This window comes from Canis aureus, chromosome 29, assembly GCF_053574225.1.
Source record: "Canis aureus isolate CA01 chromosome 29, VMU_Caureus_v.1.0, whole genome shotgun sequence".
NCBI classification, from domain to species: domain Eukaryota; kingdom Metazoa; phylum Chordata; class Mammalia; order Carnivora; family Canidae; genus Canis; species Canis aureus.
Window position 1 is genome coordinate 33,007,599 of NC_135639.1, and position 16,231 is coordinate 33,023,829.

At 40.5% G+C, this 16,231-nt stretch overlaps 1 protein-coding gene across 6 annotated transcripts in view; it reads right to left on the reverse strand.

The window, feature by feature from the left end:
• Positions 1-16,231, reverse strand: part of PLCE1 (phospholipase C epsilon 1) — a 317,588-nt gene that overhangs the window by 127,688 nt on the left and 173,669 nt on the right. For all 6 annotated transcript variants that reach the window (XM_077878324.1, XM_077878322.1, XM_077878321.1 and 3 more), the window contains exon 4: positions 7,358-7,674. In XM_077878324.1, coding sequence (XP_077734450.1) covers positions 7,358-7,674 — 317 coding nt within the window. The remainder of the gene's footprint in view (positions 1-7,357; positions 7,675-16,231) is intronic.

Genomic DNA, 16,231 nt, shown 5'->3' on the forward strand with positions numbered 1-16,231 from the left:
GTACTTTTATTATTCCCATCTAGAGATGAGGGATTAGAGAGTTAGCTTGAGGTTCTGCAGCTGGGAATGGTGGATTAGACCCCAGGCAGGCCTATCCTAGAGCTGCAGCCTGAATGATGATGCACGGTGATGCTGCTCTTCATTCCCAGCCCTGTTGTTCACTGACCATTACTGTGAATGAGTAGAGTCCTGTGAGTGCTGATTGCCAAGAACTGCCAATCACAATTTGCTGTCAATCAGCTCCAGGACAGATTAGCCTCTACTAATAACACTACTCTTAGAATACTGCCCTACACAGCTGAGTCCTTGTGGTTTAACTGCCTACTCTATTTTTTGGTCCAGAAATTTCTGGACTAAAATTTCTGTTAACTCGGGAATGTGTGCTGAAATGTTCTGGAGAATGAATGTAGTATCTACTTTCAGAGGTGCCCCTAGGAAGATGTGCTTTCCCAAGGAGAAATCTGGTTTTCCACAGTGAGCTGAAATTTCCCTTACCCTGAGGGTGCTTCATTAGCAATGCACCCCATGAGTATTCAGATATGAGGAAGAAGTTTGTATAGCAGCCCTAAACAGATGATTTACTTGGCTGTCTGCATAAAAGGAGGGGAGAAAAGCTTTGATAGGAATTTTTTCTAACATGATTGAATATACAGATTTAAAAAAAAAAACAGTATTTTTTTCCAAAATATTTCAAATGAAGAATATATTTGGGCATGAGGACACTCCCCCACCCTATTCCCTGCCATTATCATATGTCATGCATTTTCCTTACTGTGCAGAAATGGTCTCTCCTTGGCTATGATGGAACATACTTTTAGATGTTGGAAAATGCCAAATTGATCACCACTTATGAAATATATAAAGGATTCTGGCTGAAAGGACCCAGGCCAAAACAGTTCTCTGGCCAGACAGTTTACTTATTCTTGTGATTCTCTCCCAGAGAGTTAAGCTGCACCTTGGCATTCTTCATAGAGGGGATGGCCTTTAAGCCATTGAACTGAAATCTAGTGAAACCTACCCAACAGAAGGAACAAGTAAGAAGTTAGTGTCACTTTGGGCTACCTGCATTCGTGTGGCTAAAGAAGCAAGTTGATGCCTGCTTAGGTTTACCAGGAAAAGGTCACCTGGGACAAAGAGCTAAGTGGAATCCCTCCAGGGTCTTCTGGGGGCTTGGAACAACTGTGAGCTCATGGGCTCATGGCCTTCCCCTGGACCACCTGATCCAAAAGAGGAGCCCAGATGAATGCTCCTGCTAAAAACTACTCTGAGCAAAAACTATTCAGACCACAGGGAAAAGTGAACCTGCTAATTGCCTTTTGAGCTGAAAACCAGTCTCCAGTCAGAGAAATCAACTATCTATTACACAAAAGATCATCTGGCAATGGTGTGGGCAGTGGTGGTTATAGAGCCAAAAATTCACTTTTTTGGTAGGTCCTGAGGCCCAGCTGTAGAGGCAGCCCACGGCGAGTTCCAACTTCCAAGGCCATCAATGGGTGCACAAGAAATAAGACAAGAAGCAGAGGCCATATTAAAGATATTAAAGAGGCATAAGATTTGAGAACCAGTGACTCAGAAATTCAATCCCACAACACCACCCACCTGCCATGTTCCACCACCATCCCCAGGGGTGGTGGGGGAAGAAAGGCATGAGAACAAAGGAAGTAAGGATGATTTTCAATCTTTAATAGCTTCTAGTTATGTCTTAGCTCATGTGCTAAAGTATGCAATCACTTCAGGGAAGTTATCTACAAAAGCACACCTCTCTGTCTCCTCTAGAAAAGATAAATGGCTCTGGAATTTATTCTAAAAGAAATGAAAAACAAAAAAACCTGTAGGATCAAAAGGAATCTGCACTAAAGGCAGAGGCTGGATACTGGAAGAGAGTAGGGGGAAAACCCCCCAGGATGATTGGAGACTGTCAAAGTAAGAGACTTTGTGGGTGGTCAGGATGTAAGGTTGCTCAACCTGAAAAAAGAAAGAACGCTGGTGTTTCTCGGAGACTTATTAGATCAAGAGTATGAATGAAGAGAGACGTCCAGACCAAAAGGGTTCAGGAAGACCTGCCTCCCAAATCAAGCAAAGTAGGACTGAGTTTATCCAAATACACCCCCCAGCCCCACCTCTGCTATCCGACTACCACTGGCTTCAGGGCTGACCCCCAGCATCTTCCATTTAGTTGCAAGGATAAAGAGTTGACTGTTTTGAAGAGGTTACTCTGATGTGCACCAGTCCTGATGTTGTGCAGAATGGGGAACGGAGAGAAACACTGCTTTCCAACCCAGAATCTAAACTGATTTTGAATGATTTATCTCCTGGCCCTCCTTAATGTAAGCCATTTTCTTCAGTTATTTTTATGATTGTACTTTGAATTGCATTTTAACCATATTTTCCTAAGAACAAATGTTATGCAACATTGCCCAAAAGGCATCAGGGGTTTTCTTTCCTTTCCCCACATTACAGTTAAGTCATTGGGTAAAGAGTTGTTAGAATCTGGGAAACTTCTGGGTCAGAATAATATTCTATTGATGATCAGGAGCAAGCTTCCTCCCTACACAATAAGTCTTGCTCATAATATCAACTGGCTGTCTTCTTAGTCTGGAATATTCTCCCTTTCCTGTGATGTCCCCCCTCTATCCCAGCCATACCTCAAGGTCCAGCCCCAACCTCCAAAGCCGAGCAGAGAGGGCTCTGATCACCCACCTAGACACCTCAGCTCCCACATCTGTGCCACTCACACTGCACGGACTTTCTGCCTTTTTTGGTAGTGATTTGTGCCTGACTACAATTTAAGACTGGTAGCTTCTGGCAGCCGCAGACTGTTACTCATTTTCCTCAGTGCTTATCCACCATGGTGCCCTGTTTCTGAGAAGTGCTGAAAATATGTTAACTGAATAATTGAATGCATAAATAAATGCATTTACCTCTCCCCTAAGCAACTAGCACTCCTGCCATGGAGCTAATATTCTCTATCTTGTCTTTGAGATTCTCCAGCATTCCAAGCAATATATATATCTTCCTTCCACTGAGGAAAGTGCATTTATTTTGTGTATCCGATTTTGACAGAACCAAAGTATGGTCTTATAATGTTGTAGATTTTTTATCATATACTGATAATTTCTTAAACGAATATGTTTGACACAGTGAAAAAAAAGAGAAGGTTATAGCATAGGAGGTACTCAATAAATAAGTCTTAAATGATGAATGAATGAATGAATGAATGATAAAGGAGATTAGATAAAAATAGAAACAGAAAGAGGAATAGAAAAAGAATAGACAGGCAGCCCCAGTGGCTCAGTGGTTTAGTGCTGCCTTCAGCTTGGGGCATGATCCTGGAGACCCGGAATCGAGTCCTGCATCGGGCTCCCTGCGTGGAGCCTGCTTCTCCCTCTGCCTGTGTCTCTGCCTCTCTCTCTCTCTCTGTCTCTCGTGAATAAATAAAAATCTTTAAAAATAAAGAAAAAAAGAAAAAAGAAAAAGAATAGAATGTACAGGAGACTTAGAAAGGAAGTGGGAAGAGAGAAAAGAGAAAGGAGATTCAAGATTGATTAAATTCTCAATCAGCAATTCTGGTTTTACTACAAACTTGGGTAATTTAACAAGCAGAGAGGAGAGGCAAGGAAGTGTGTTAGAAGAGAGTAGACTGTGAAGACAGATATCTGGATTCTGACATTCACTTGGCCACTGTGTGACTTTGACCAAGTGACTTAACCTCTCTGAGATGCACTGGTATTTTTTTTTTTTTTTTTTTTTTTTTTATTTATGATAGTCACAGAGAGAGAGAGAGAGAGAGAGAGAGGCAGAGACATAGGCAGAGGGAGAAGCAGGCTCCGTGCACCGGGAGCCTGACGTGGGATTCAATCCCGGGTCTCCAGGATCGCACCCTGGGCCAAAGGCAGGCACCAAACCGCTGCGCCACCCAGGGATCCCGGTATTTTTTTTTTTTTTTTACATTTTATTTTGAAGTAATTTTAGACTTACAGAAAAGTTGCAAAAATAGTAGAGTTCCCGTATACAGTTCACCCAGCTTCTCCTAATGTTAGCCTCTTTCATAGCCATAGTACCATTGTCAAGACAAGGAAATTAACATTGATCCTCTAATACAAAATAAACCATATGCCTTATGAGAATTTCACCAGTTGCCCCATTAATGTCTTTTTTTTCTAGCCCTGTATCCAGTAGGATCCCCCACTGCATTTTGTTGTCATGTCTCTTTGTCTCCTCTAGTCTTTGGTAGTTTTTCTCAGTCTGTACCTTTCATGACCTTGATACTCTTGAAGAGTAGAATATCCCTCAACCTGGGGTTGTTGGATGGTTTTTTCCCCCATGATTAGATTTAGGTTATGCCTTTTTCTTTTCTCTTTGTGTCAAGAACATCATAGAGATGATGTCACGGTCTTCTTAGTGCACCACAGCAAGAGTTAACATGTCAATATGTCTTATTACTGGTTGTGTTAATCATGAGCACTTACTGAAGGTGGTGCCAACTGGGTTTTTCCACTGTTCTATTTTTCCTTTTGTAATTAATAAATATTTTATGGAGAGATACTTTGGCTTTTTATTTATTTTTTTGTTTCCTTAAGTAATCTCTACATCCAATGTGAGGCTTGAACTCATGACCCAGAGATCAACAATCAATTGCTCTACCAACTGAGTCAGCCAGGTGCCCCTTGTGGCTCTGAATCACATATCTTGTTTCTCATCATATTTTTGCCCAATAATATTAGCATTCATCAGTGGTTCTTGTATGTAACAATTTATTGCTGGGGGTCCTAAAAGCGATTTCCTATTTCTTTCATACCTCTACATTTAAATTTGATTCTTTTATAACTAAGAGTTTCCCCTCCCCTCCCCCTGATGAATTTATTCATTTATTTTTATCAGTATGGGACTCAAGAATACTTATTCTATGAACTATAATCCAATACTATCATTATCTGTTTTGTTACTAAGGTTTCACTTCCTTTGTCTGGGAATCAGGGATAATGGTAACAGCCTTACACAACTATCATGAGGATTAAATAGGATTTAAAAATGTGAAAATGGCCAGTCCAGAAGACTTAGTAAATAAATGCTAATTCCTTTCTTCTCTTTTCTTTATAGAAAGTAAAGCCACACTACTTTGAAGGCAAGACTCTTCTAAATAAACAAAAATCTTAAGAATTCTCTTTTAACTTAATGCAGCCTTTCTGCACTAAGGTATATAAAGCAAAGTATTTAGCTAGCTCAGAGTTACCTACTAGAGGTCGTCTTGGATCTGCCTGTGACTATAAAAAACTGATTTTTAATCAGTATCCATAATTTGTATGAAAATAGATGCTTGAGAATACTTGAAAACAGACTGTTCTCTTAAGTAGTTTAAGTGTTTTCCCAGAAGTCTTGTTTATGTTCTGAAGCTGCTTAGCTAAACTATTTTCAGCGATAGTCCAAAGCATACCTCAACTCAGCTGTGCTTTTGTATCATCACTAACTCTGAATTAGTGAAATCACTGCTTCATCTTTGATTCCTGAGGTTATGGGAGTGAATAGAAGAAATTGAAATTTTCTTTCCGCAAAATTAATTTAAAATTAGATTTTAAAAGTTCAAGCAAGGCAAATTTCAGGTAGAATTTAAAATCACCACAACAATGGACAAGGGTAAGGTCCTAAGGCTGTGAGAGTGAGTAGATCTGGAAGTTTAAAGCAATACACAACATATGGTAAAATCCACAAAACACTCAATGTTCTGGAACTTCCATTTTCCATCCTGCTTTTATTAGTAGGGAAAATCAAGAAAATCAGATTTATTTTAAAAAGCAATGTAAGGGCAGTGTGGTTCACAGGCTCTCAAGTGGACTCCCAGAGAATCTGTCTTGCTCAGTTTGGAGTGGGATGAGGTGCCAGCCTTTCACATGAGCCTGATAGTGGTAGAAGTATAGTAGTTTGCAGCCCAGGCTCTGGGTTCTGACTATGTAGGTCTGAATATCACTATTGCTACCTATCATCTATGTAACTTTGGGCAAATGACTTCATCTTCTCGTGCCCTAGTGTCTTTATTGGTAAGATGGGCTTAATGAGAGTATCTGTCTTCCAGGGTTATGAAGAACAAATAAATGGTACATGTAAAATGATGAGCATGACAATGCTAGATGGTATCAGCGATTCCTATGGATAACAGATCTTCCTTTGAGGAATGGTGTTTGGGGCATGTCTGGACACAGAACTGCTTGGGCTCAGCCTCTAAAACTTTTTGGATCCATTGGGCCTTATCAAGGTCACTGACATTTACTACCACCATTGTGCTCATGATCGGCAGGCTATGGAGGCTGCAGGGTGAGCTGCCATAGTTGGAAAGGGTCTAAGTAACAAACTGAATTGACCCTCCATCCATCTGAGATATTCAGAACACAGAACAGGAGCAACCTCAGCATTCTTGTAGTTTACTAGATGAATTGAAACTTGGAAACTATTATATTTGAGGAGTTAAACCAACCAACAAACACAGATGGAAATCTTGTGTTAAGCCTAAGAAATAGGCTTAAATTAAGAAATAAAATGTAGAACAGAAAACTCTTGGTGTGGGGTTATACTGTGGAAAGTGTTCTTTGAGTGCAAGAACGCAGTACCCCCTGACCCCAGTACTGGATGGAGACCTGCCTTTCTTTCCTGTCCCTCATCCTTGTTCCAGGGGCACACCATGCTAACCATTGGCTCTTTTCCTCCAGCCCCTAGACCTCTTATAGTGCCTTCCTCTCAAGTGCCTTCCCAGACTCTGGTCACAGCTCTCCTCTCCAGCATTGGCTTCTGGTAAGGTCTTGGAGGAACTTTCTGGGATTGAGGATCTTGATGGGATACAGGGAACAGGAATGGGGCAATTGATTGCCCCTCAAACCCACGTTCCTCCCCATGCTTCTGGCCCAGGTGCACTGGTTTTTAAATTTCTGCTGAGGAGCCCTGACAGTGGAAGAGGGGGTAGGTTAAACAGATCCCATGGCCAGGGATCACATTGTCAGAACTCAAAATTGAGACATTTGGTTTTAAAAGCACCTGTAGGAACAAGTTGGAAGAATACTGGAAAATGACTCCAGGGAGAATATTTTGACAGGGGGAGGGGAGAAGAGAGCAGGGACTGGTGGTCCAAAGGGAGAAGGCCCATGGACAGAGGTGAGGATAGGAAAGGTTAGGCCTAGTGCAGTTTGGAGTGAAGTGACAACAATGTGTTGTCTATCTCATTGCTTGGGAAGAAAGCAGCCATCATGAAAGTGGCAAGAACAACCAGTGGATGAGACACCGATAACACACAAACCTAAAAGGAGAAACGTATTTAAAAAATCACTTACTAGAGTTTCGATTACGAGTACATCTCCAAGTGGCTTCTTACCTCATTAAATCTCATCACAAGATCTTCCAGGGCATTGTGCTCTCCGTTCTGGGAGCTAAGAATTGAAGCTGAGATGGATGCTTTGAGGCAGGGCAGGGGTGTCTGGCATTCTGGAGTGCCCAAGTCCCGGGTCAAGAAGTAAAGATAGTCAACTGGTAAGACCCTTCGGTAAATGTTCTGTTCCTGCTCCATCAGGATGCTGGCGACTTCCTCTGGGAACTGAATGAGAGGCTGCAGGTCAATCAGCTCCTTGCTGATTCCAGCGGAACTTGAAGGGAGGGCACTGGAATTGGCCATGGAGGTGCCTGGCTGGCGTTCTAAAATAAAGCAACAAAAGTTGTGGTGACACCAAGGTTGATATCCCCACAACAGATATTTACTTGAGAACCATTTCAAATCTTACAGGTTTCTTAACCAAGTTTTTGCTTGGTGAATAGTTCTCTACTACCCTTCTTGTTTTGGAGACCCTTCAGATAACTGTCCTGCCTGTATGCTCCTGCCCCCTGGGGGGTGGGGAAAGGCTCAGTTCCCCATTTTCAGAAGGAGAATTGATCTCACACACCATGCTCTAACCAGTTCACTATGACACTTTGCAGAGCAGTAGAGAAGTCAAATGTACCATTTGTTTCCTCATCCTCCAATGCTAAGCATCAGAGTGAAGAGAAATGAAGGTGGGTGTGGGTACAGCAACTGAGATGGAAGAGGAAAGAAGGCTGTGGGTGGCGGATGTATGTGGACACATGTGCACATAGTGTGTAAACATCAGGAGATCCCTGGAACCCAATGCACACAAGGTCCAAAACTTCATGATCTACCTGCTGACATTCCACCCTCAAAGACTGATTCTGCTGAGAACCATTTGGGGTTTGCAGGGACAGAACCACCTATGAAAGTAAGGGAGGAACAGGTAATAAGGAGATGTGTCTAAACAAATAAATCTTATTTCCTACTCCAGTAGGAAATGGCAGTAGGAAGGCTGTGAGGGAGAGAGCACAGCAAGTGCACTAGACAGAAGTACCAAATGCATTCATAGGCTCCAAATTATTTGCTTGGCATAGATTCACATTATTTTGACCACTTCCCTGATCTGTCTCATTTCCTACCCACAAGCCATCCATTCATTCATCTGCTTAACCATCCATCCATCTGTTCAAAAAGCTTTGAAAATCTCTGATGAGCCCTACAACAAAATTTTCCAAAGTATGATCAGTTTTGTGGCTAAACTGGGGAAATGTCACGTATGTCATAAATCCTCCTTCTGGAAACACACAAGGCACATAGGTACATTGTTTAAGGCTCGAAGGGGTCTTGCAGTAAAGAAATCCATTTACGTTACTTAATCCAGTGTTCCCCAGAGCCCACTTTATAGCACACTTACTGGGCCACTCTGTGGGACTAGCGCTGCTTGGAGCCCTTCAGGAGATGCTGCCCTGAGGGCCAAGCTGCTTCCATTCCTTGTCCAGTTCCCACCTTTTCCTTCCCAGCAGTCCCTCTTTGGCCAGCCCCCCTTCATAGTGCTTCATGAGGTGACCACATTCTACTTCCCCAGAATCTTTCTTACATTCTTAATTTCTTAAAACATTCTCAGACCCTTTTGCAGAATAAAACCCTTTTGATGGTGTGGCATTCCTCACTGCCGACTGTCACCTGTCTTGGACACTGAACAACAGCACAGTTCATAAGGAAGACTTCATCGACGTTCAGATCTCAGCATCCTTGACTCTTTTTTAAATCTCTACTGCAGACAACCTTGGAATCGTCACTCCAAATGCTCCGTCTCTGTAATACTGAACTCTGAAGTTCTTGGCCTTGAATTTGACTGCCTTTTCCCTTCGACCCTTCTCCTAAACCTTCTCTGTCCTTGGTAGACTTCCATTCCCTTGGTCTTGGTTTGGATGCATGGTCAGCATTTTAACATGGCACCCACAGCAGCCAGGATGCCCTCCCAAGTCTCCCTGAACTTCTACAACATGTACTTTCCAATCTTCAGTCCTAAACTCAACCATTCGTCCTTGACTTCTGGGCTGCTGTAAGATGACACTGACATTGCTGCTACTCAGTGATGGGATCCTTGCTAATTTGTGTTATCTCACTTCAGCTGGCCCTCAGGGCAGCTTCAGGCTTACATGAATTTATTTGTTTATTTTCCTCAATAACTCACTGTCTTCTTTATTTTGGCGGTGTAGCCTTTCTATTCTTTTCACACTCCCAAACCTATCTTTGTTTTCCTTACATTTGTTTAATCATTTCTTTTTTTAAAATTGTCTTTATTTGAGTGTAGTTGACATACAACATCATGTTAGTTTCAGGCATACGACAGTGATTTGGCAAGTTTAAACATGATGCTGTGCTCACCACAAATGTAGCTACCGTGTTTAATGCTTACCACATGTTTACTACACTATGATAACTGCCAGGTGTCAGGGACTCCTTCCATTAGTTTAGATGCCTCTATGTTTTTCATTTTCTCCTCCTGCTCTGAGAAAGGTGTGTGTCTCCTCTCCAATGCCCACCTAGGTTTGTGATTAAGCCTATTCAACTTGCCTCAATGGTTATCTACCCATCAGTCCTTCTCTCCGTGGACTCTTCTTTGCCTACCCAAGTGTTTGGTTACCCTTACCCTTAAAAACAAGCCCATGAAACTTCCCTTCTCTCTTAAACTCCAAATCTTCTTTAGCCTTCCTTTTACTGTGTTCCCTCTGTGGAGGGTAGTCTACATTCCTCTAGAAGTATGGTGACCATATCTTCTGATCCAAAAACTAGGCCATCCAATCTGCCCAAATTAAGAAACCAGTAACAATGTGGGAGAGAAAAACAGAACCTGGGAGCTCTTAGTTCTTAGACCACCCTGTTGACAGGGCATCTCTGTTGATAGTCTGAGCTCTGACATTCTTCCCTCACCCTATCCTCTCCCATGGAGCCCACCCATCACCTCTGAAGTATAGTTCAAGAAAATTTCTTGGTGATATTTGCTGTTTAATTGAGTTGTTCCCCTTTTTCAGAAATGCTCTCAGTGACAATCTAACAAAAATTGTAAGAAGCAAACTGTAAAGTTTGAATAATACTTCTCTCCACTGATACAAGCCTGATCCTATTTTAAATATATTCCAGTCAGAGCTTCCTGTTTTGTCTTCTGTATAAAAACTGTAGTATCCAAATTATTGTTTCTCTTTGATTCTAAAAGGTGAACAAGTGAGTAAAGAGCACAATGATTTATTGTAACCATTTTATCCATTTTTTTGGATCAAACAGTGGAAAGCAAGGACTACCAAGTCATATTGGTTCTCTCTAAGCTTTTATTTGAAAATAATTAAAATATGGCAAGTGCTCAAATCTACATCTACATGGCTCAAATCTACATGGCTTAAATCTATGTGGCCTTACTCTTTAACTTTCTGAATAGGTTAGAAAGTACTGGATTTCGTGAAAATTGACTCAGAATGTGGTTTGATGACAGGCAGACTGTAGCTTCTGGATACTGATAATTTATGTATAGTGGAATTAGCCCTATATGGGAAGTCTTCCCAGAAATAACCAACTCAGAAACATTATTTCAAAATACAGCACTCTCTGATGGAAATGAAAGTAAGTTCTAAATCTTGTGAAATTGCTTATCTAATATGTAAGAGAAGAGATAATTTAATAAAATATATAAATAACATAAGATAATATATTATAAACTGCAATATATCTTGAAATAAGACTCACATGCTGTTACAATGAATAAAGAGCCTAATGACTGGTGAGAAGCAGCAATAAAGGAGACCTTCAAAAATCGAATGAAAGAAGTAAAAAGAAATCTGGTCATTGTAACCTTAATAAATACCACAGCCCCATGTGTCTCAGGATAAGCATGACAGGGCACTCAAAGGAAACACAAATCTGATGTTAGAAACCTTGAAACATAATGTAGACCTTTCCCGTGGGTTTCCTTAAAGCAGAGGTACTCAGGGGTTTTATATCATGCACTATAATGAACATCCCAAAAATCTTGGGGCATAATTTTCTGTCCCATAAGTTCCACACTTTTTTTTTTTTTTAAAGATTGTATTTATTTATTCATGACAGACACACAGAGAAAAAGAGAGAGAGAGAGAGAGAGAGAGAGACAGAGAGAGAAGCAGGCTTCATGCAGGGAGCCTGACATGGGACTCATGGGACTCGATCCCGGGACTCCAGGATCACACCCTGGGCCAAAGGCAGGCGCTAAACTGCTGAGCCACTCAGGGATCCCCAAGTTCCACACTTTAAAAACGTCCATTTTCTATCGTTCTTGCTTAATGCTCCTCATAATCTCCTTCTTCCCCTTCTCATGCTGCACGGCCCCAGCTCTACATCACTGTCACACCCTCCTTTCTGCAGGATGGACAACTCTACGATGGATAAGAGACCTAGTAGCAATATGACCCCCTGGCATTTCCTCATTAGTCGTGGAACAAAATTCATAAAACCCCGTTAGAAGCTGCAGTTCTTCTCTTGTGAAAAAGTTAGTAGAAAATTTATGGTGATACAATTACCCACCTCAATCACAGTCAATGTTTGCTCCCAACTCTATGTTCTTCAGTTAAACAGCTATTCTACAGTAGAAGAGGGCTATATCTCTAGGCAAGGTCACACCCTGGAAGTATTTACCATGAGACACAGTATACGTAAGTTCTGATTCTCTGCTCAAATATTAGCTTCCTGAACTAAGTATTTTATAAGGATTAATTCAGAGGTAGAGAGTATTATTATATGAGGCTCACAAGAAGTCACATGGAAGTAAGCTGGGAGCTGGGGTTTGAATCAGGGTCTATTGGACTTTAGGACTTATGTTCCTGATCACTCAGCATATGGCCTCATGGAACAACAGAATGCCACACTGACATTCTGGTTTTTAGAGGCAACTGGAGTGATAGTATAAATCAACTTCTTGTGCTTGGAATGATCTGATAAAATAAACTCTTCAAACTCCAAAGGTAAAGGATTCGACCCTGAAGGGTAAAACCATCATGTCCACCACCATAACCACACTTAAAGGTGCTCTTTCCTTTCCTTCTTATAACTTCAAAAGAACATTCCCATGCTTTAAAACAGTATTTCCCAAAGAGTATTATACTAAATTTCTGCAGAACATGGTTCCTTGGTTAATAATTTAGAGATCTACTGGGTTAAACAAATTTAAACAAGACTCTGGTTCCTCCCCTCCCAATTTTAACTGCAGGACTTCTCAGAGCCTTTAATAATTCCCACAAGGGGACTGTACTATCACAGCAGACAGTAGCTGTCCTCAACCTGTCCTCAGCTGTCTATATATCATTTACATGGAAATTCCAGTCCCTTCAGGACTTTTATCATCACACTCAGTGATTGTCAGTGGGGGAATAGGGCTTATGGTGTTTGTGAGGTTACTTAGTATCCAAGGAAGTTTAGACTGCCCTGTTGTTGGAACTCTGTGTAAAAGGTCAGTGGGTGAGAGGCACATTGGCTTATTTAGAAAACCGCAGGTTATTCCTTACAGGCTGCAGTGTATCTTAGAAGAGACAGAGGATCACTGTAGAAAATGAGGAATGAAGCTGTATTTTCCAGAAGGCACTAGAGAACAGGTGTGGCTCATGACAAAACCATGTGGGTAGTGGGAGGATCAAAACATCTACGTAAAAATACATCACCCTAGACTTTAGGGTCTCCAGTTGGATCCAGCCTCCTAGGGCTTCCTTTGAGTGGTATCTACCCCTGCCATTCCCAGAGGCCTTCATTCCTGGCTTCCTTTCTGGTAATCAGAAAGCCCCCAATTTTGATGATAAGCTGCTATTTCCAGGGGTTGTCCACATATTGTGCAGTCCAGATATATCCAGAAAAGCCTCTCAACTTGATGAGCACTTTTCCTTGATAACTGCCCACCCAATGACCTGGTGTACAGCCACTGGGGAACTTCTTCCTCAAGAAACCCAGCCCCTCCCTCAGGGTTAGCACTTGCTCAGAAATGCAAGTTTGGGTCCAAGCCCACGGAAGCGCCTTGGGCTTGGGCTCAAGCCCAGCATAACCTGCCACTTCCCATTTATTTCTCTTTTTGCTTTTTGGTCCCAATCAAAACTAAAAGCATTTGGTCTTTCTTCCTGTGCCGCCCAAGAAAACCTAGAGTTTACCAAGGAATGTCACATAATTTCTTGCATAACATGAGGATGTCTGGACAGGCAAGCATTGCTAATGTTGTTTTTTACAAAGCTTGAGTTAAGTTGCTATGTGATTTGCCCAAGAATACAGTTTGTGAGTGGTCAGCCCTGAAACTGGCAAAGGCTGAGCGGAAATCTGAAGATTCTGGCTCTTGGCCCAGTACTCTCCATCACCCCAAGCCAAGCCTGAGTTACCTTGGGTGTGATCTGTATCCCAAGGCCAGCCTCATTAGCTGCCAGTACATCTGAATTGGTTTAAGAAAGGCTTATGTAGAAACTCCATGCATCATTCATTCATTCATTCATTCACTCATCGATTCATTTATTGAGTGCCTATTATGTGTTGGACTTTGTTTCAGGCTACACTGATGTTGGGATTTAGTGGACATGAAAAGATCACTGTTCATACACAACATTCTAAGAAAGGAGACAGATAAACAATATAATGCAAGGTGGGGAGGACAGAAATGGGGGGGTGGGGGAAGAAGGTGTAGTGTTACACGGTATGTATTAACTATACCATGTTAGCAATTTCATTAGGGGTTTTTGCAAAAGTTTTAAAAACTTTATTATCCAGGATACCCTTGGCTAATACCCTAATCCTTTTCTAGCTTCTGAACAACAGCTACTCACCTACCTCTTCCTCCTCATTTATTAGCTCTTTGCACCAAGAAACCCATTTCATTCCTACGAAGAACACTGTTTTAAGGCAACTGTGATTATCCTTATTCTATAGATGGCAAAACAGGAGTCAGAGATGTTCAGAAATTTGTCTAAAGACACTCTGCAATTGAGACAGAGATGGAATGAAAATTCAGCTCTGATTCCAAAGGTTGGCCCTTTGTTATCCTCATTTGAGGGATCTTTTGCAGGGAAGATGGAGTCCCTTGATTTCTTGCTGAGTCTCTTCCCCCTCAAAGATGAGGTAATCCAATCCTAATAAGACCCCCTACCATTTTCCCCAAGGGAAGACGATCTGGCCTGAAACAATCCATCTTTTCTTTTACAAATAACCTCTTGCCTCACTCATCTCCCTATTAAAACCTTCCCTTTAATACAATTCTACTTGCTAGATGGGGTGCTGTCTGATTTACAAATCAGTTGCTTAATAAAGCCACTAAAATCTTCAATTTACTCAGTTCAATTTTTATTGTTTCATGGCAGGATTATACCTTACAGGAATCTGACTTCAGTGAAAAATTGAGCATAGTACTTGTGTTATATTTTGATGGTAATTTAGCATTTGTTGATGTGTTTGTTTTTGAACCGAGGTAAAGCTTTGGGAGAACCTGCTTCTGAAACATGACTTTTTACTTTCATTCTCTGTGAGTGTTGGTAAAATGGGCATAAGCTTCCTGGGAAGGGCAAACCAAAATTTACATAGTGCACCTCTTGTTTTAGCAATTCCACTTCTAGGATTTTATCCAACAGAAATTCTTGCAAAAATACAAAGTGAGGTAAACTTATATGTACGGACACTGACATTTTTTTCATGATAAATTTAGGTAAAAAAACTCCACCACATTGGGAACAACAAAATATGATGCTTTGGAGGAAAAATAATTTTACAAATGTAGGTATGTATTTGCATATCTGTCCAGTACACACCACACTAATAGTGTTTATAGATTGCACATTTTGTTTTAACTTTTTTTCTACTGTACATATGACAGTGTTTAGAAAAATGTATCAAAATGATATCTGAAAAATTCTTCCAGAGAACAAAATTTCAATCTTCTCATGGATAAAAGCTGGTTTAACATCTGTGCTGTTTAGATTTTTTCCTAATAAATATCACAATATTGTTTTTGAAAAGTTTCTTCAAATTAAAATTAGGGAAGAAAGTAGAAAAATTTCTATCATATCTACCCATTTTTTGGATTAGATTAATTTTGTAGACAGCCTGTTTATTTTTTTAAGCTAAGCATTAGATTTATCAACTGCACATTTAATGGACTTTGAGTGGTACAATTCCAATTATAAAATAAGACAGGAGAGGAAGGATGTTGATTTTTTTTTATAAAAGACTTAGAGGTGGTTTAGACACTAATCTCAGGCAGAATTAAAAATTGCTTTTTAAAAAAAAATTGCTTTTTAACAGGGAAGTAAATGGGTTCAGAGAAAGGTTAGGTAATTGGTGATTCTCTCTCATTATCTGTTATTGGTTTTCAGAGTAACTAATCAATCTTGCAACAAATGTGTCTGGCTTGTCCTCAATACTACAATGAAAAAGATGAGTTCACAAAATCAATGTACCATATTATTTCTAAGTTGGTACTTAAAAAAAAAGAGAGACAAAAAACCCAATATGCCTAGATTGAAAATTAAGCCACATTCTGATAAAATAACAGACTGAAAAGACTCAGAGAAGAAAAAAAATCTGACACTTCTTATTAATAAAAAATAATTTCTGCACTCAGATTTCCAAAAACTATGAGCTCACTGTGAAAGTATAAAAAATGTAGAGAAGCATAAAGAGGAAAATTAAAATAATCAATAATCCCATACCTAGAGATAATCTGTTAATATTTCTCTTGCAACATTTCATGTGTTTGGGTTTTTTCTACAAATACACACAGTATTTACCAAATTAGAGAGCAGAGGAAACATACTTTTTTCTAACATTTTAAAAAACTTTACTTTCCAGTATTCATTTATCCAATTCTAAAATGAGCTTTCTAGTATTTTTAATGACTCTCTAGTAGTCAATGTTATGTTT